At 38.2% G+C, this 21,568-nt stretch overlaps 1 protein-coding gene across 1 annotated transcript in view; it reads left to right on the top strand.

Moving 5' to 3' along the window:
• Window positions 1-20,918, top strand: part of ap1m3 (adaptor related protein complex 1 subunit mu 3) — a 37,466-nt gene extending 16,548 nt beyond the window's left edge. Inside the window, exons 5-12 of the mRNA XM_073476676.1 lie at window positions 504-651; window positions 2,967-3,093; window positions 9,151-9,293; window positions 11,294-11,365; window positions 11,637-11,795; window positions 14,805-14,930; window positions 16,025-16,100; window positions 19,405-20,918. Of these exons, the coding sequence (XP_073332777.1) occupies window positions 504-651; window positions 2,967-3,093; window positions 9,151-9,293; window positions 11,294-11,365; window positions 11,637-11,795; window positions 14,805-14,930; window positions 16,025-16,100; window positions 19,405-19,427 (874 nt within the window). The 3' untranslated portion in view covers window positions 19,428-20,918. The remainder of the gene's footprint in view (window positions 1-503; window positions 652-2,966; window positions 3,094-9,150; window positions 9,294-11,293; window positions 11,366-11,636; window positions 11,796-14,804; window positions 14,931-16,024; window positions 16,101-19,404) is intronic.
• Window positions 20,919-21,568: the final 650 nt, after the last annotated feature.

Raw genomic sequence — 21,568 nt, 5'->3', positions numbered from 1 at the left:
CCGATCTGGTGGCTAAATACCCTCTCACAAACGTAATGCTGCGGTATTAGTAACACAAGTGGAGCTTAATTGTTTAGTATCATGTAAACAAATGCATTATCCTCTGTGGCTGCCGTCGGCTGGGTTTATGTAAATCCATCTTCCAATTACATCCACGAATAATCTTCATACAACATGAATGTCAAGCTTCTTTAATTTTTTCACACTGGAAAAGCTCATTTATTATAAGTCATGAAGGGTAATTAATACAAAGTATAAAACCATTTCACAAGAGAGATTTGGTTCTAGTTGCAAATATATATGTGTATATATGTATATACATATATATATATATATATATATATATATGTATATATATGCCATTTGCCATTTCCTGTTTAGAGTTCTTCAAATGCAAGCATGAAGCTTCTTGATGAGGACTATGACCATTTGTTTTTCGGGTTTTTCACTCAGCAGGAAACAGACACATGTCACAACTTCTTTCTGTCTTGTGTTTCTTTCAGGTACATCACCCAGCAGGGTCATAAATTAGAGGTTGGGGCTCCTCGACCTCCTGCCACCGTCACCAATGCTGTTTCTTGGCGGTCGGAGGGCATCAAGTACAGGAAGAACGAAGTTTTTATGGATGTCATTGAGTCAGTAAATCTACTGGTGAGAACAATATTTGCTTTGTCAACATCATATCTTATAAAGAACTAAAAATATTGACTCAGCAAAGAAACAGAAAGAGTTACAGACATCCCAGATGTCTATCAAATGCATCTTCTTATCAACCTATTCATGATTGTCACTGCTGATGTTAGTAGAGAGCCTGAACAATATCAGATGGCTTCCGTTATCAGAATGCAGTTTTTATGGGCACCAATGGTCCAATCACCTTGCTGGTTGCAATCATACATATCTTCTTACAAATGCAGTATGCCCATGATTTATCTCATCATTCAAATAAACAGCTTAATTTACCGTCAGATTAAATTGTGTAGATCAGTGAACAGCAGCATGTTGCAGACTTAATACAAGGGTGCACCATTCTGTTGATAATCACTGCAGCATGCTTTATTTATTCTTGATATTACTCTTTCAGTAACCAGTAAGGAAAGACTCTGCCAGGATGTGGTAGTCCGGTACAGAGCCTGACTGATGTCGATAAGTAACAGTTGCAAACAAGGCTGCAACTAACGATTCTTTTCACTGATGATTAATCTGTCAGTCATTAATCAGTTTATTGTTGCAGAGGAGTAAAGGGACAAGAAAATATGCACATTTAAGAAGAAAAATTATTCATATCGATAAAAAGATGATCAAAATAGTGATATATTTAAAAGTTGATAGCTAATCGATTAGTCTATCTATTGTTGCAGCTGTAGTTACAAATCCTTTAGCAATATTAATGATGATACATGCATTAACTTTTTGACAGAAGCACATAATTGCATATAAACTGTATCAGGATGCAAAATCTTTATTGTTACTAAAAAGTATTAAACATTTCAAAAAAACCATTGAGATAACCTGTATGCTTTACAGACCTAATAACAGCCACTGAGTCAAGCTGTTAATTGATTCTTTGTTTAGAGATTAATTCTGAGCAAGGTAAACAACATAAGCCTTAAGAGTTCATCTGCTCCCAGTATGTTGCTTTCAGCCTGGGCAGCACAGATTCATAACACAACAGGCCTGTTAAACTGCCACCATTGTGATACAACTATTGTTTTTGAAGAGCTCTCTTTTGTTGTTGATTGTATTTGTTGGTTTTCAAAAATAGGTCACAAGAAGCAAGACAAAACAGTATACTGTAGATACACACAGCAAACACTTATCATGAACTCTGAAAAAAATATGAGACTCATCCAGTGTCATCCAGTGTAAGATGAGTATCAGTTTTAATTAACAGCTCTGTTCAGAATAGATAGGTTGAGTGTTTCCTTGAGGCGCCGTAGGTGCGTCACTGCTAAAATTGTCTTTCAAAACTTCAAAAGTCTGGTTTGTTTTGACTCCTCCAAACAGTGGCTCTCTTTCCTTGAATTGAATTGTGAAGGAAACGCTCTCTGATATCAACAATCGTCCATTCTTCTTCAACAGAATATTTTGTCATATTTGTTGCTTCATTGTGTGCAGCCAGGAGTGACCTACTGTATACAGTTGAATATCTCAAAGGTCCATCATTTTTCTGCAAGTCAGACTGAATTCTCAACAAGTGATGTGACTATACAACGTTTACAGCTTTGCTAAACAAATGTCGCATGATAAACATCACATTATTACATGAAATATAGGTGATTGACTCAGATAATTATAGATGGAGTTTTGCCTCCCACTGATCTTATTCTGTCAGCTATACTCCACTCAAAGCAATACTCACTGATCAATGTGTGCTAATGTGACATTATCAGGCTACATGAGAAGCCAATTTAGAGGAAGTGTTGTATTTCTAACTAAGGAAATGAGACAAGAGATCAGATTTCCTGCAGCTACAGAAACAGAACAGTTTGATAGACATGAACCTGATGTTTCTCTTGAACTTAAAGGGAGAAAGTGACTTTCCTCTGAAATTTCATGTCCTTGAAGCCTCAAGGACAACAGGTTTGCAGGTTTTTTTGAGGTAAAGGGAAACTGAAACACTTCTGGAGAGCAGCAGTCGCCATTTCCTTTTCTGTGACTGGGGACTGTATTTAATGTTTTCAGAATTTCTTTACCCTCTTTCACATCAATGCCTTGCTTATATTTCTTGCACTGCATGCTGAGAGCTTTTCAGTCTGATCTGGGTATCTGTTGGTTTGTTTTTTTCCCCCAGTTTATAAGGAGAAGTCTTACTGTAGAGTATCACTATATAAATAAGGCAACCTAAAGTGCACATTCATGTTTGCGAACAGTAAAGCTAGTTTACTTCCAGGTGAACTTTGAGCAGATTTGACTTTAAATGAATACTTCATGTTTAATATAATGCTTTGCTCTTCTGTCTGTAGGTGAATGCCAATGGCAGCGTCCTACGGAGTGAAATAGTGGGCACCATCAAGCTCAAAGTGGTCCTGTCAGGGATGCCTGAACTCAGACTGGGCCTCAATGACAAAGTGCTCTTTGAAATTACAGGCAGTGAGTAACAGAGTCAGTCTCAAGGTCTGTAGTTATACATGTCTTGTTTGTGTAAAAGCATTTTTGATGAAGCATTACAGTCACATAGAAAGTGGGTGGATCTTTGTTCACCCTTTTTTAATGTGAATTTTCAATTTAGTAGAAACACTGGAAATTCAGAAATGTTTTTTATGTTTGTCTGAAGTGGAAAAGTTTGTGTATTGATAAAAGCAAAATATGACAGACAGCAAATTTAGAGAATATGTGATCATTTACATGAAGCATGTGACTTCAGCATCCCCTGAAGCTTCCTCTCCAGAGAGATGGAAAATAGCAGCAGATTAAAACAAACTCCTCGTCACTCCACACAGATCTGATCTAAACTTTCTCACATTAACTCATGAAACAAACAGAAATGTCACATTTCCTGTGTGGCCTGTGTATCACCATTTTAAGTTCCACTGGCGCTTTTTTAATTAGGTCATCTTGTTGCGCCCTCTTATTCTGCAGTCGCAATATAGTTTTTTTTGACTGCAGAATTAAGGCCATCTACAGTAGTACTTGTCTCGATGAAACAACCAATTATTTGCATAATGGCAGTAAATGGGAACAAACATTCATAAGCATTTTCCTTGATCGATTTTCTTGAAATTCAGTAAACATTTGCAACATTTTGATGGAAACATGCCTAGTGAACCTGACTTGAATCACAATTCAACAATTAGAGGAGAAATTAGAGCAGTCAGCGTAGATAAGTAGAGTTATTCTTGTACCTCATCCCCAGGTTGTCAAATACTGATGCCTGGGGACGGCAGCTTGGGTCGCACACCAGCCCAAAGCATCTGTATTGACAAATGGGAATGAGACTCAACAATCCCCTGTCTTTCTCCAGGAGGTCACAATTTGTTGCTTTATTATACTTTCAGGGGAACATGTTGACAAAATCTGATGTTGATAATAATAGTTTGTTTCAGATGTTGCTGGTGTATGTCGGCCTTTACTTAGGTCAGGGGTTCCCAAACTTTTTTTGACAGCTTTGTCAGATGAGCTCCACTAGCTGTTTATTTACACTACAAGTTCAAGTCAAGTTCCAAATGTGTCCTTTTTATACAAGTTGATTTTGTTGTTATTCACCAAGAGATCCTGGTATTTCAATTCAGGTTTCATCTCTTTATTCACAGTAATTTTGTGTCAAGTTTTCATGTATAATATTTAATACTTGTACTTCCTTGTATCTGCTATCAGGTAGGGTTCATAAGTTCATCTCATTGTCTGCCTTCTCCGTCAGACTGACTTTGTACACTTTGTTTCACACACTGAGCTGACAGTGACAAACTGTGCGTGACATGTGAGAAGAATATTTGCAAGCTTTCTCTCTGATTTCTTTATCTCTCAGGGCCAGGATTCAACATTTTTGATCGTGAACTTGTAAACTCCCAACAGTGGATGTTTTATTATATTTTATATATATATATAATGATTCACTCTGAACGTACATTTGCTTCATAAATTTGCGAGAATAATGCTTAAATAGCAAAAACAAATTGTAAATATGTAAATATGCTGCTGGTTGATGGTCGAGCACTTGACTATTCAGTCTCCACTCCTTGAACTCACCCACACACTCCACCTTCTCCTCCTCGTTCTGACTAAACCCCTCAGTCTACAAATCCCACACTCAGCTTAGCTTTCATCCTTCCCTATCTTCCTTTTCCTCTCCTCCTACTTTCCCAATTTTTCCCATTAATGTGTCCCACTGCTCTATCTCCCCTTGTCTATTCCTGCACCCTCTCCTCCCTCTGCCTCTTTTCCTTCTTCTCTTTCGCCTACATCTCTTCCCCCCTGCCGCTCCTTACTGAAGGGGAAAGGCTCCATCACTGTCTAGCCTCTTTGCCTCTGAGTTAATCCTCACCCCAGGCTACAGCCCTGCAGATGAAAGGTGAGGGTCTGTGTATATCCTGTATCTGCAGCCCACAATCCCCCTGCTGTGTGTTGCAGTCTGGGAAATAACATTTCCTCAGAAAGAAAACGATCAGAAAATAATGATCAAACAAACACACTGACAGATACAGCAACACACACCCACTGACTGTTTATACAAATATGAAAATGGGCTTGCACTCTCATCCTCAGCAGTTTTTTACATATCATTTCGCAGTAATTTGGTGTTTATCATATCTGCCTGATCTGCACTTTTTATCACAGCTGGATGCAGCCAGAATGTGAGGACTATAAATCATTTAACACTGCCCTCTGCTGGCAGAAGTCCAGAATGGTTACTAAAGGGAACTGAGAGAAATACATCTACATCCAGAATATGTTCTAATGAATAACTGATGCATGAAATAGGAGTAAACAAAAAGCATTTTTTTGAAACATCATTCAGTCAAGACAAATTTGTTTTTTAAAGTATCTGGCCATGTGTAACAGTTGAGTGACTCCACCTGCTCACAATGTCCCTAAAATTAATAATCATTAATTATCAGGGTTGTTTGTTTGAATATTGTGGTTGTGTTTGGTTTGTTTTTTTCCCACAGGATGATTTTCGAAAGACTCTCAGCCTGTATGAGAACATTTGTAGACTAACAATCATTTCAGTCATCAATTAATCTGCAGATTGTTTTCCAATTAATTGTCTCAGATATAATTAATGCCCAAGGGGACATCTCCAATTTATTATTTCTTTGTCAAACTGACAATCCAAAATGCAGATATTTCCAATTGTACTATCACATCATGTCTTCACATTTGAGAAGACAGAACCAATAAATACAAAGCGTTTTTGCTTGAAACATGACTTAAGAGCTGTAGGTAAATTTTCTTTTGAGAAAGTACAATGAAATAAGTTGTTTCCTGTCCTTTGAACCTTTAAATGCCTTTGGTAATTGTCTTTTCGGCCTTCCATCTCAGTGATATCACAGCACTGTAAAAGGCTTTGGACAGAAACATTTACCAAACGTCATTATAAAAACCCTGTTCCCCGTTCCCCTCTGTCTCGTTTTCTACTGTGCGACAGCAGACAGAAAACAGATAAGGTTCCTCCTGTCTGCTGCTGTGTATTAAAAGCACAGAAACAGGTGAGAGCAGCTTTAAAGGTGATCACACGGGACACTGCTGCATCTTCAATCCTCACCTGACATGCACACGCACACACCTATCACTTCCTTTGGCCCCTGAGGTCCTAGCAGTGATGGAGAGTGTCCCATATGACCTTTGTTTCTTGTCTTCTTGATAATGCTGCATCGCAAGCCTGTGTGTGTGTGTGTGTGTGTGTGTGTGGGTGGGTGTGTGTGTGTGTGTGTGTGTTGACATAGAAACAAACAGAAATAGAGAGAGACGGGACATTTTAAAGGGCTTCCCTGCTTTACTTCGTAAAGGTGTTGTGCTCTCCTTAGACTTAACCTCAGCCACTCGCCATTCACGCATGAGGAAATGTCACACACACACACACACACACACACACACACACACACACACACACACACACACACACACACAGAAGCAAAATCAATTGAGAAACGAGCAAGCAGCAGGCAAACATGCATAAATCTACACACGTACACACACTCAAGAGAGAGAACAATGAACAGGGAAGCTGCTTACGCAAATACACACAAGTACACACACACACACACACAAACACACATACACCCCCACACATATTCTCTTAGACTGGTCTCAGTGCTGGTCCATGGTTGCATTCAGAGCAGGTGAGGCTTTAGTTGATTTTTGAATGGGGGATTTAGTTGAGGGTCCACAGGCCCACTGTCATTAGAGCAGTTTTCCACCGCTCAGCACCCTCCATTAACCACAGAGGGGGAGAACGTCGGCCCTCTCCAGCAGACTACAGATGCCACCATTGAGGAGGTTGCTCTTTTATCTGCCTGTTGCTACACCCTCGAGAGGAATAGTCTGGGAAAGTCTAGTTTTGTTTCACGAAGAAAATTATCAACCTGACACAGTCTGCAGATTTTTGTCTATAGCGGCCTCTGTAGTACTCCAATACGGTTTTAGAGATATAGGTTGGATAAAGGATAGAGCACCAACTATATATTGGTAGTCCTTTTGGTAAATATACTCTAATGCTATTTCGATTAATCGATTCACAGAGAATTAATCAACAACAAACTCATAGTTATCCAGCAAAAATGCTACATACTCACTTGTTCTCACTTGTTATCTAGCTAAAAAACAAGGAATCTCTGTCTGTCTTGATGTAATTTGCATATCTCAGGAACCATTCATCCAAATTTCACACTTGGCAGGTTTGTTGCTGAGGACCCAGGGAAGTGCAATGTCAATTTAGTACAATTTGGACACATGGCATGCTCAATATTAAAACATTTTGAGTAAACAGCGAACACTGCTCTGGGCTTCATGTCCCTGCAGACTGACGCTGGGCTCACGTGATCTCACGGGGAAACAGATGTAAACAAAATGGAGATTAGCGTGGTGTAACAACTTGCTGTAGTAGCACGTTGCAGTGAGAAAAAACAGAAGTCTGTGTGAATGGGGAGACGTGGTCAACGCAAGTTTTCTTTTCTTCAGCGATAAGTTGAAGTGAGATTTCACGTTTCCGTCAGCAGTAGTATACTAGTTAATGTTAGCCTCAAGGGCTAGAACGTTTACCATTCAGCTGCTCCAGGATGCCTCTCTTGCTGGTTGTTGTGGTCTGGCTCAGAAAATACAGATGTAATCATTCAGATTTTAAGTCATAATATTTATGTTTGATGTTGTGGGGGGCGGCCCAGATGTGTCTGTGAGGGGTTCAGGAAGTTTAAGACTGGCTCTGTAAACTCCTCACATTACTAGATAATCTGTGCCAAACACATGTTTTGGATGAGCACTGCACTAGTTTTAATAATGCATATTCACGCTTTGCATCTGGTATCTGCAAATAGCATAGTTAACTATTAATAACTGTATAGTTAACTGCTGATAAATGCATAATGAAGTATGTTTTGTAAAGGTCTTACAATAACATAATTAATAAGTAAGTTAAACCTAGTTTTTAATTATTTTGTTATGCCATTATAAACTTAAAAAACAACTCACAAGGCTTTATTAAACTGTTAAAAATTTTCTTATCAGTGATTATACATTTCTATATATAATCTAACAATAAACTTGTTTATGATGCTATTTTCAACACATTGTTATTAATATTAATAAGCATCTTATAAGTCTTATAAGGGCCTTTTTTTTACCTATTAATTAAAAGTTATTACAATGATCTTAATATAAAGCATCACCCAGCTTCTCTTTACAGTATTTTTTTGATCAATAATAATAAAAGTAATATTAATAATAATAACAGTAAGATATAGCAAATGTAATATCTCAAAACAAGGAATTTTACCATGTTTAGTCGGGATATTATGATTTTTTTCTGTTATTTTATGGACAAAGAATTACCTACCTCTAATACTCCTACTGACTTTTTGTCTGGCAGGTTTAATAACACCTCGGCTGACATAAATGGTTGTTTACTGAAGCAGTCACAGTACTAATGATGTAGTAGGAAAAACGGTGTGACATCTCCCATTGGCAACAAGACTTCCATGTAGGTGTATTTCATGAAATAAGACCATAACAAAAGATCTATATTAGTGTAGGATTAATTTCACAGAAAATAAATCAGAAGCTTTTCTTTTTTTTTTGCAGAGTAATAAAAAATCTTGTGTGTGTTTCTGTCTGAAGTGTTTTTCCTGGCTGATCGTGCAATATTTATCTACTTGTTTGTGTGAGTGCAGGTGTAGATGTATTTGTGAGGCAGCTGAATGGGCTTCATTGGGAGAGAAGATGATGGCAGCAGGTTTTGAAAGCAGACAGTGTGTGCGTGCGTGTGTGTACGTGTTTGTGCGTGGCAGCTGAATAACTGTTCAGTGGGGGACAACAAGCGGGCAGATGGATTTGGTAGCACACTGAGCATACAGTGTGTGTGCGTGCGTGAGTGAATGTTTGTCAGTCATCATTACCTTGACCTTGATTTCCCCAAGGCTGCCTGGAAGGCTCTCAATCTTTTCTGTGTATTTCTGTGTGTGTTTTGTTTGTGTGTTGTTTATGTGTGTGTGTCAGGAGAGAAGAGTAAGACGGTGGAGCTGGAGGATGTGAAGTTTCATCAGTGTGTCCGTCTGTCACGCTTCGAGAACGACCGCACCATCTCTTTCATTCCCCCCGACGGCGAGAGCGAGCTCATGTCCTACCGCCTCAACACTACAGTGAGTAGGACACGCCGGCAAATACCTCTCTTCAACCCACACATTCAAACCACCTACACACCAACAACACACTTCCTATTTGTCTCACAGTAAGGGGTATACATAAATGTATCATGCAGCCGAGAATGTTCCTTCTTTTTTTCTCATCTTCCAATGTGCATGTACACAGTGAACACACATTCAAGGGCAAAAAATGTGACAGGAGTCTAACTGATAATTTGGTATATATTGGCATATCACAAACAATTAACACAATCTAATATAGTGGTATTGACTTATAAGTCGAGGTCAAGGTAAACTTTATCATCCCACAAAGGGGAATTCATGTTGTCATGCACGTTTTGGTTAAAAGACAGAGGTCCTCTATAAATGCACTAACGAGCACATAGACACAGATTTTGACAAAATATCATGAGCAATACTAACAACGTAAAACATATGTCATATACAATGTACAATCTAAATATACAGTATACACAATTCAAATACCAAAAGTTGACAAACAAGCAAATGTAATTCACAGTATGCAAATATTTTATATCATGTATTTTTAGCCTTATTTTTTATTTTTTTGTGTCAAAAATATTTTTGTCATATTGTTTTTATGTGCACTGTGTTCTGTGTTATTTTTTTTATAATTCTCTTCTAGTGAAGTGTACTGTGTGAAATGTATTATAGTCTTATATTTATTGTTACTGCCATTTATGACTCAGTTTTTTGTTTAGCTGCAAAAAAACTTGACCCGACTCACAGTCTCTATTTTCTGCCTCTGAAGATCCCATATCAGCAGGAGGTTTCTTTTACTGTGTTGTTACACTGTAGTAAATATGGTAGTAAGCATGTAAGTAACTGTAATAGCTAAAGTAATCATGGATTATTGTTCTTTTTTGTTTTGTTGTTTCTTTTGTAAAGCATCTCTGAGTATCTAGAAAAGCGCTATATAAGTGTAATGTATTATTATTATTATTATTATAATTATTAAGTATTAACAGTAATAGTAGTTTTATGAAATACATTGTTTAAGCTGTGATAGAGATTTTAGAGATTGTTTGTAGTAATCAGGGGTCAAATTGGGCTGGGGCTGTTCGTGTCTTGCAATTAACATTGCTTTGTACGGCAAAGTGCTTGGGCTGTGCTGACAGGGATTTCATGCCGCATTCAAGTTCACCTCATGAGTCTATATGTGAATAGCCACACAGGTTTTCTAAACTGGAAAGTTTCTACTTTTTTTCTTATTTTCCTTTGTGAAAATACATAGGCCTTACTTTCTTGTTCTTTCACTACTGTATTTTTAAAAATTCCAGACTAAAATCATTAAAATCCCATTCATGTCTACATAGGCAGGTTTTTATTCTACTGAAAAAAATCTTAGCTAATTGTAATCAGCAATCTCAACAAGATTCTTGTACAACAGAGGAACAAGTACCTCTGTGGTCATTTGTTTTCCAGCGGCATGTTTTAATATTTAAATACTTCTGATAATAAATCTACCAGTCAATCAGGTAGTAATTGTAGTAGTAGTGATAATAGTGTCAGCGATAATCTTTACTGAGGGCTGATAAGGTTTACTCTTGGTGTGTGTGGTTTCTAGAATAACAGAGAAAAACATATGAATCACATGAATTAACTGTAATGTAAGACACAAAACACAATCAATTAACTACATTTAACTGTAACACTAAAAAATCAACAATATGACTGTAAAAATACATCCAGGTACAATGACAACTAGTATGATTTAAGATAAGTAGCTGTTCAGTCAAGCTCCTAGTTACATTTTGCCACTCATCCTTACATACTTGTATACATGCTGTCCAAGGATACTTGAGTGGTGTTTCTGTGCCTGCGAGTCTTCTTAACAGTTATTGTCTTCCTTGTACAAACACAATCTCTCTCTGTCCTTTCCACTGTGTCACTCCGGTGATGTGTTGTCGTAGCGATGCAGTCCAGCTCAGCGCTCGCCCCTCTGACCTTGTCCACTCCCTCGCTCTGTCTGACAGGTGAAGCCTCTCATATGGATCGAGAGCGTGATTGAGAAGTTCTCTCACAGCCGTGTGGAGATCAAGGTGAAGGTAATGATGAGTGACACACAAACGCACACACACACACCATGTCCTTATCCACTCATCTGGTCCCTTCACTGAAACTTATTTAGTATTTATGACACGCACTTCTCAGGTGGATTACCGCTTACCATCTGTTTGAGGCAGTCACGGCCACACAGACTCAGAATAACAAGCTGCGTTGTGCATAAAGTCACAAAGACCTCCTTGATTTGAATTTGGATGTGCTTGCTCAGGTCTCTCATGACATTTGAACTCTGTCCTCTGTCACCTTCCGCAGGCTCGGAGTCAGTTCAAGAGCCGGTCCACTGCCAACAATGTGTCCATTCTGGTGCCAGTGCCTAGCGATGCTGACTCACCCAAGTTCAAGACCAGCACAGGCAGCACCAAGTGGGTGCCCGAGAAGAGCGTGGTGCAGTGGAACATCAAGTCTTTCCCTGTTAGTGTCAACAACATACCACAGTTCATAACCTGTAATACATTTAGTGCATGTTGATTAACAGCACTATTATTCTAACACTATCAGGCTTTAAAGGCAGGGCAGTTTTAGTATGATGTCAAATCAAAATCAAATCTATTTTATTTATACAGCCCAAAATCACAATCACCTCAGTGGGCTTTACAATCTGTACAGTGAATGACATCCTCTGTCCTTAGACCCTCGATTCGACTGAGGAAAAACTTGCCATATTGAGAAAAAAAACCTTTTAACAGAGGGGAAATAAAGATGGAAGAAACCTCAGGAAGAGCCACAGAGGGATCCCTCTCCCAGGACGGACAGGCATGCACAATAGATGCTGCATGTACAGAACAGAACAACAAAATCACAAGTTACAAATTGCATTGACAGAATATCTGATACAAGTGATCTAATATGTATGTATATACATACATATTAGATCACTTGTATCAGATATTCTGTCAATACAATTTGTAACTTGTGATTTTGTCAATGTATATATATATACATACATATTAGATCACTTGTATCAGATATTCTGTATATATATATATACATATATGTATATATATATACATATATATATATATGTGTATATATATATATATATGTATATATATATATATATATATATATATATATATATATATATATATATATATATATATATACATATATGTGTATAATATATATATAATATATGATACACAGTGTTTTTAACTAGAAGTTTATAAGGTCATTGAAATAAATTTTTTGTCAATTTTCAAATAGCCATTATTAAAGGAAAGAAGAAAAACATTAGTCTAACAGGGCATTTCAAACTTTTGAACGGCAATGTACATTATTCTGAAATGGAGCCATCCTCTCGTCATCATGTGTACTTCTACTCTAACTTTACTTACTTTTTTTAATCTAGGACTTTCATTTGTACAACAGAGTACTTCTTCACTGTGATATTGCTCCTTTTACTTATACTTACATACTTACAGATCAGAGTACGTGTTCCACCGATGATACCTGACGTCTAAATAAGCTTGTACAAGCCCCAGTGTCAAAAAATTAAGTTGTATCTTGACTCTGACAAGTATCAGACAACAGCTATTTATCATATTATGATCAGCCTTCTTACACACACGCGCGCGCACACACACACACACACACACACACACACACACACACACACACACACACACACACACACACGATCACATCTTATCTCTCATTTCCTGCTGTTCCCTTCATAATTCTGTCTTTAGTCTCTGCTGTCGCCAAACTCTTCAAAGGGAAATTTAAAAAACTTGTCGAGCATTAATTCAGTCGGGGTTCCTTTTATCTGTCAGGTTCTGATATCTCCTCAGTAATTCATTACACCTTCAGCCTGTCAAGGAGGGTTAAGAATTGCCATCACTGGTGACGTATTGTTATCCGGCTCGTGTGTGACTCTGCAGTGCATTTTTCTCTGTCACTATCCACCTTTGGACTCTATAAAACTGCATATTCTCTCAGGAAGTCATACTTAGCTTGTAATGTTTGATGTAAGTCCGAGGACACAAAGATGAAGAGACTGATAGTCACACTCATCTGTAGGCCAGCTGGCTCCAACCCGGATAGAACTTTTGGAAATAAGTCTATTTGCCATCAGCTATTTCATAAGCATGTTTACATCTTTTAAATATTTATTATTTAATGGATATGGGTATGTTATCCCAAAAAAGTTTTCTTATCAGCTGTAGGCAAGGATATGGATAATAAGATTTTCCACAACAACTTTATAATCCCAAGGGGAAAAAAATATTTTTTTTTAATATATATATTTTTCAGTTTATTAAATGTTCTAAAAACATATTTTCCCAGTCAGCTTCTTGATATGATAGATGGGGTCCTACACGCACAATCATTGACTGTATGAAATATGGACAGAGCTTCTTGGTCTAATAAATGAGACCAATGCATTGCAAGTGTTTTAAACCTGCATTATTTCTAATGGCCTCTCAGTAAACAGTTTCCTCTTGTGTTTATGGTCTAGGTAGTTTATGGTAGTTTCAAGTCTTCAACACAGCATGATGTTCATTTTGTAAACAGTCCCATTTAGAGTAAAATAGATGATAATTCAGGGTATGCTTTAGAGCAAGGCTACCTTGTCATTGTCGCTACCACGGTGTGTCCTTGGGCTCTTAGTCAAGATATCCTCCCCAGCTCCGCCCTCTTGTCCAAAGTTTGGTTACTTCTGGCTCATAAAAAAAAAAAAGATGGTGATGGCCATAATTGCAAACTTGAGGCTCTAAAACAATAGTCTGCAAACCAATGTGAATGTTGCTACACTTGGTCAGCTCTTGTCACTGGTTTATAGTGGGCAGGGCTGGAAAAAGATGATGTCGCTTACAACAACATACAGCATTTGAAAAAAGTGTGATGAGTGGTTTGTTGTTTTTGTTCCCAGGCTACTATCAGTCAAAACTGATAAGACTATAGAAACTGATAAAACAACACAGTCCTGTTTCTGAGACAAGATAATACCTTTGATTGTTGCTATTTACTCATAAATCTTTGAGAGAAATAGTCGTTTAAAACTAAAGTTTGAGGAGCTTTTTATTTACTTGCTGCAAATCAGTTACCACTTTGACTTCAAAGTACAATCATTCCCCGTACCAGCAAGTGCCTAACACCTGGCACTTGCTGGTATGAGGAATGATTAACGTGTTGTTTTTGTATTTATAGCCTGAATATGATTGCCAGATGCTAAATCCCATAAATTGATATCTGATTCACCTTGATATAACAGGGGAGTTGTCTCACGTTGCCACGCATATAGAGTTTGTTTTGTTTTTCGAACTGAACAACCCTGTATTAATTGGAGTTACACACCTGGGAACAGAACTCATCAAACAAACTAAACTGTTCGATCTGAAAGGCTTAGAAAATACAATGTGTTACCACATGCAGTAACAGCTTTGTGGCTTTTTCTCTTCTCTGTTTTCACATGTGTAGGGTGGTAAGGAGTACATGATGCGGGCGCACTTTGGGCTTCCCAGTGTGGAGAGTGAAGAGTTGGAGGCGAAGAGACCAATCACAGTTAACTTTGAGATCCCATATTTCACTGTGTCTGGGATTCAGGTCAGACCCTTTATTAACACACATTACACAGTCTTTCATTAATCCCATTTCTTAGGGGGTTTTTTTAAACCAAAAATTAAAAATCATTCATTAACTATTCATTGAAAGTTTTGTAGTCTACAAAACATTTCTGGAGCTTCACAGCAAAACAATGTTGCAGCATTCTCCTAAACAACTGAAGTAGATGGGGACTTGTTTTAAAATGTTTAAAAAACTACCGGAAAAAGACAAAACATTAAATGGCTCCATACAGCTTGTCAGGTATAGGAGAATGCTGCATCGCTGTTTTGTTGTGAAGCTGCAGAAATGTTTTTTGGAGGACAAAACTTCACCTGTCTTTCCATTGGCAAGGGGGTGAGTAGATAATGACCGAATTTTCATTTTGGGAGAACTGTTCCTTTAAGGTGCTTCAGTTTTCCTATTTCACATTTTGTTCCTACCTTGTGAAAACTAGGTATTTCTAAAAGAAAAACACTGTTTCACTTTTGTAAAATGCAATTTTCAGGTTATCTTAAGTGTTTTTAAACTGTTAATTTAGCTTAAGAAGTACAGTAGGAGAATTTCCTTAACCCGTGATGGAATCAAGTTGGTTGAAAAATTCAAAGCAACCAAATTGGGATATACAAAGTTTTCAGTGGACAGAGACGTTTTACCTCTCCTATAAGTGGGCTGCCATATATACACTGAAGCATACTGATGATTTACAGAAGATGTTGGGGTGTGTTTGTGAGTGAAATAACTATATTAAAAGCAACATTATGTGACTTTTTTTACCCTAAAATCACAGCTTCAAAATCATTTTGATGGTACAGTGTCTTGTAATAGGGTGAATAGTGTCTCTGTCTCAGCCACTCCACCCTGCTATCACTTGTTTCTGCACTATGTAACTTCAGTGAGAGGGTAGGATCACAGCGTTACATACATATTTACTTCAACATGCGAGTTTCCAACACAAAACATCTCAAACATTGTCATGACGTCATTAGTTTTGTTTGTAGTTAGCACCTACATTATGTCTGACAAATTGTTACAGACCTGGGATTTGTATTGCCAATTTCTACATAATGTTGCTTTAATATGTCTGTGTTCCCCAGGTGCGTTACCTTAAGATCATAGAGAAGAGCGGTTACCAGGCCTTACCATGGGTGCGCTACATCACACAAAGTGGAGGTGAGAACAACACCCTGAAATAGACTTATAAATAGACACAAGCACACACGCTACCGATTCTCTTCTGACCGCATCTGACTGTTTTGAACTCACTCAGGATGATACTTTGAGTGACATGACATGAGGTCAGGGACTATGTTGTTAAAAAACTAAGTCAGCTGCCTGTTAAATTTTAATCCCCTGAAAAGCTGCTTTCAAATAAGTGTTTCTCTAAAAATTAACAAACCAAGCTACAATCAAAGTTAAAGTTCAGATAAACATCCTTAAGGATTATTTATGAACACTCAAAAACTCTACTAGCCTTCCTCATCAGGACTGTGTGAGTGTGTTTTGCTCGGTGGCATCTCCCTGCAGAGTAGAGCACTTTTAAAAACAACACATAATAAAATATATGATTTATGAAGATGAATGTTAATAACAGATATCATGTACCCACGCTGTGTTCGACTTATGAACTCCAGTTTAGTTGTTGCTGTTTTCTGTCCAAAGTCCAAACCCATTAGCAAATCGTAGGTTAGCACGAGGTTAAATGTGATGTTTTCTCTTGCAAGAGCAGTGTCAGGAGGAGTCTCTCTGCAACACTCTTCAGTGTGTGCCCTAGGAGTGAACCCAGCTGTAAAACATCTATCATATCCATTACCTGGTGCTATCACCATGAGTCATGGCCTCAGGGGCTTAGACTGACACCAGGATGCAGAAGATAGAAACTTTACAAGCCTGCTAGCTTGTGGCATAAAATTCTTCTTGTCTCAGTTGTCCACATTTAAACAGGGGTACTTTAAAGTTGAGAGAATGCAGTTTGCAAAGTTGGCACCTCGGATCTGTAGATTCAAACGCTGCCCTGGGAATGAACCCCTCTGCAACACATCTGTTATACTCATGGGTGACACCAAGGGAGACATCCTGAAGAGATGTTTCAGTGTTTGTGAGCTTTGAACTTTTATAAACCCGCTAACTAGACATTTAACCTGGAATAGAGTAAGAATCTACATCTCTGCCTTATACACAGGCTTGATTTTTGGACAGATCACACATCATTGCATATCGCCACATTAAACCTACAGTATATTGATGAGACTGCAGCAGAATCCTCCTTACTAGCTCACTAGTTTCAATAGGGGACAAATGGAAATGATATGGAGATGAAAGCCCGGTACCTTCACTGGACACCGGCCAGAAATCCTAAAGTGTCATACCTGCCATACGCCCCAGGAATGAACCTGACTCTATAACATCAATCATATCCATTACGTAGATGTGTCAGGTACGATTCAGGGGCTGCGGAGGTTGAATGATGCCACAAAGTGCCAGGAGGCTCCCAGGGTGGCACTCCACCGAATGCCAAGGTTACTATCGCATTGCTGTAACATCAGCAAGGACGCAAAGGAGAGAGAGCAGGACAGGAAAGAGGAGGAGGAGAGACGAGAGAAGAAGAGTGATGAAGTTAGGGGGACTGGAGAGAAGGCATATCACCTTTCTTTTACTGTTACATCAGCAACGTGGAGGGAGAGGGAGACGGTGATGATCACATTTCAGTCAGCACTACATGCAGACACACTCACACTGATTAAACAATATCTTGATACTGTAGACTGACTGTGCTGACTTATTAATGAGTGATGAACAGGCATTTAGCGGCCGTACTGTACAGCAGTGACGACTGATGACAGCACGGATATCAGACTGTGATCAGGCAGCATCACACTGCTGCGGGATCTTTAAGTTGAAGTCCTTAGGATGAAAATGAATGCAAATGAATCCATCAATATATTTAAAGGTGAAACAATCATACTGAATCAACTTTCTCACTAACTGAATCAGTAGCTTTTAGCAGTAAAGCTCCCCTCACTGTTGACCGAGAGCACTGTTGTTACCTCAGCCAGGATTTACAGTATGCTTCTTCCTTGTGCAAAGCCATTAGAAGACTGGAAAAGCCACCAAAACATCATATTTATTATCATAACCTGATAACTCAGTCGTAAATAAGAGGCTGCTGGGCTATAAATGTCATGTACAGTGCTCATATATGCTTGTTTTTACTGTAGTGAGTATAGCTTGGACTAGCAGCAGAAGCAAAAAACAAACAAGCAAATTTAAATCTAATAGTCAATAAAACATGCGAAACATGTTAGCCAAACATGAATAATAGAAAACGATCGGAATACCTCTTAAAACAATTTAAAACAACAGAAACCATATTAGAAACAATAACAAACATGCCTACTGTTGTACATACTGAAGTGCATTTGAACATTGATGCATTTTCAAATGCATTCAAATGGTGATATGGTTCCGTAACTATGGAGAAAAAGAACAAACAAACTAGAACAAACTACATTTTCATTGAATCTCCACCTGGCTCTCAGTTTGCTTTCCGGTTTGTTTCTACCACGTTGAATGGGCTTGAGGTCAGAGCTCTGTGCAGGCCAGTCAAGTTCTTCCAACACAAGCTGGGAAAAACATTTCTTTATAGAGAGCCAAAGTCCTGACGTCATCTCTGGGCCAAAGTCTGTTCCACCAGCTTCTGTAACTCAATCCAATCTCTCACTGAGCATTTCATTCATTGGTCTTTCTGAAAATATAAATGTGATCTTGGATGCTACTGGTTATATTCTATGTCAAATTGGCATCCACCACGCCATTTGTTATTAGAGATTGAAAATGTTTTGACTTAAATACAATGTTGAATAAATTTGTGTTGAGTAAGTCTTTGTTCTATGACTGGATGTTGATGTGATTTTGAGTGAGGGTTTCTTACAGTTCCTCTGGAACAAAACCCAGAAAAGAAAGTTGCCTCCCAAAACCACAAAGTTGGACACACACTATTGTCTAAAATATCACTGTATGCTGTTGCATAATCATTTCCTTTGATTGGAACTAAAGGTAACAAATCGTTAAAAAATTGCCTGAGATGGAAAGTACATACAAATAGTTTTGGCAGTGTAGTGTGATCTAATTATTAGAGAATCCTGGATGCACATATGCAATTTAATACCGCAGTAAATCAGATTTTATTCAGAATTTGCCCTTCGAAGATTGTAATATTAATGATATTTATAGCAATAGGCCTAAATGTGACATTTATGCTTCAAAGTCTGGAACTGCAGAGCGGTACGTGTCTATCTAAGAAAGGAGCAACGTGTTAAATATTGGTAATATGATTTAGTAGACTGCCACTACAGCTAGTATTTGTGCTGATTTTGTTTAGGGATTTAACAGGGCAGATATTGGCAGTGATGTGATGTGCTGAGGTGATGAGGGGAAGAAAGCTGTGTTAATGCTCTGCTGTTACATTTCTTGGCAGATTACCAGCTCCGGACAAACTAAAGGGCACAGATGCTGCTAGACGAATGGATATCTTCTCTCTCTGTCTGTCTTCCTCCCTCTCTGTTTCTCTGGCTCCCTGGTCTGCATTGGACAGCAGAGGACAAGTGCAGGAGGACACATGATATTTTTCCCCGCCCTGAACGGAAACAAGACATCATCTCTTCTCAACTCAGACGGGAAAGGCTGTTGCATCACCTCTGACCTGTGTTTTTTTTTTTTTAAGGTTCCTCAGGACTGCGGGAAAACGTTTTAATATGTGAATAATGAACTGATGACTTTGTGTCACTATCTGGTTCTGGTGTCCCTCGCTTTTAATGCGATATCCCTCAAGGTTAATTTAGAGCAGAATTTGGGGAAGAAGATGTTATTTTTAATTTTAGAAAAAGAAAACTTTTAAATATTACAAATACAAACTTTTTTAGGGCGACAGATTATATTATGCCATTATACGGTAACTTTATTACTCAAAGGGCCGTAAGATTGAGCATGGATGATTTTTCTAAATCTAAAGTTTGCCATCAACACCATCAGATTTGTTTCTTTACATGTTGCTCCATGCAAGATTTAAACCACTACACCACATCTTAGCATTGTCAGCATCTTTACCTGTAAAGGTTTTTATTTCTCCTATGTTTTGTCCCTAATATCCGCTTTATCATCCATATAAAGCACATTTTAACTCGGCTGTTAATCTCCACTTCTCTCGAAGGCATACGTTTCACTGCAACCTCTATATTATATGTTCATTGCCTTAAAAAACTGCCTATGTATCCTTACCTTTAGCACTGTGAAGATAATCCCCAGTGCAATGACACTAACACCAGCGACCAGATCAATGATTAATAAGGCACAATATTGTCAGAGGCGTTGGTAGTGTAACTTAATACCTTCAGCGCACTCCCATGGGGCCTGTAAGCTTGTCCTTGTGCTCGAAATCAGCTTACAGCTTTTGAGTCAGAGACTGAAGGAGTGAGCACAGTGCAGAATTCTTTTGTCATATTTGTATCTGTTGTTTATAATGTACTAGTCAGTCCCCTGTGGGATGAGTCTGAAGGACAGAACCGTGGAGTCGAGTGTGGGCAGGACAAAGGTAAAATAACCTGAAGGGATTTATTTTCAGAGTCTGAGAATATTGACAATATGTTGGGGGTAATTGTTTCTCCATGACTCTTTTTGTTTTTTTTATATGTCGACCTCTGCAGGCCCCTATATGTCTTCAAAGCAGTTTGTGCATGCACTGCAGCACATCAGTTCAGCTGCACTGCCAGCAGCACAGAAGAGAGTCCTGTGTCGATTTATTGCATCTCTGCTGTTAAGTACAAAACCTTCTGTTACAATCATTCCATCATCTCGTGTGGGGACATTTTTCAGACACCAATGAGGATTGTTAATGAGTTTGTGTGTTTCCATGTGTTGTCATTAATTTATCAATGGTTATTTGTCAAAAGGAAGCAAAGGGATATATTTGGAAATAAACAATTTTTTGTATCTTGTTTTGGAATACTATTGTTTTTTGTTTTCTGTCTCTAGTTCATAACTAGACTCTTTCAACAAATTATGATAGATGAATAATGTGATACGTTTGCAGCTCAGAAATGTAGCACAAGAACAATTTGACCCATTAGAGCAGATCTACTTTGAGCTCCCTTAAACCCTGATATTTAACCCCGGGAACATACTCAGTTTGATTAAAGTGGCAATAGACAAGATTTTGCTTTAAAATATTACGAAGTAAATGTTTTATTTCACAATGTAATGGCTATAGAATAATGACACCACTGGCATTTAGATTGGTTCCCTATAAACCTTACTTTCAATGTGCAGTTTCGTCTGCCACAGGGCACTAAAGCTCCCTAGAAAATAACAGCTGACTGGCAATCAGGTCAGACTGGCAACCTGGTTCCATTTCCATCAAATTTCATATTCTCATTACAGACTTAAAGCAACATTATGTAACTTTTTTACCTTCAAATATCAGCTTCATAATAATTTTGATGTTATGGTGTCTTGTAATAGGGTGAATAGTGTATCTGTCTCAGGCACTCCACCCCCCATCACTTGCTTCTGCACTATGTAACTTCAGTGAGAGGGTAGGATCACAGCGTTACATACATTTTTCACCAGCAAGGACCACACCATCA

This window comes from Pagrus major, chromosome 11 (assembly GCF_040436345.1).
Source record: "Pagrus major chromosome 11, Pma_NU_1.0".
Classification (NCBI taxonomy): domain Eukaryota; kingdom Metazoa; phylum Chordata; class Actinopteri; order Spariformes; family Sparidae; genus Pagrus; species Pagrus major.
The sequence above is the reverse complement of the archived record's forward strand: the minus strand, read 5'-3'. Positions and strand labels throughout refer to the sequence as shown.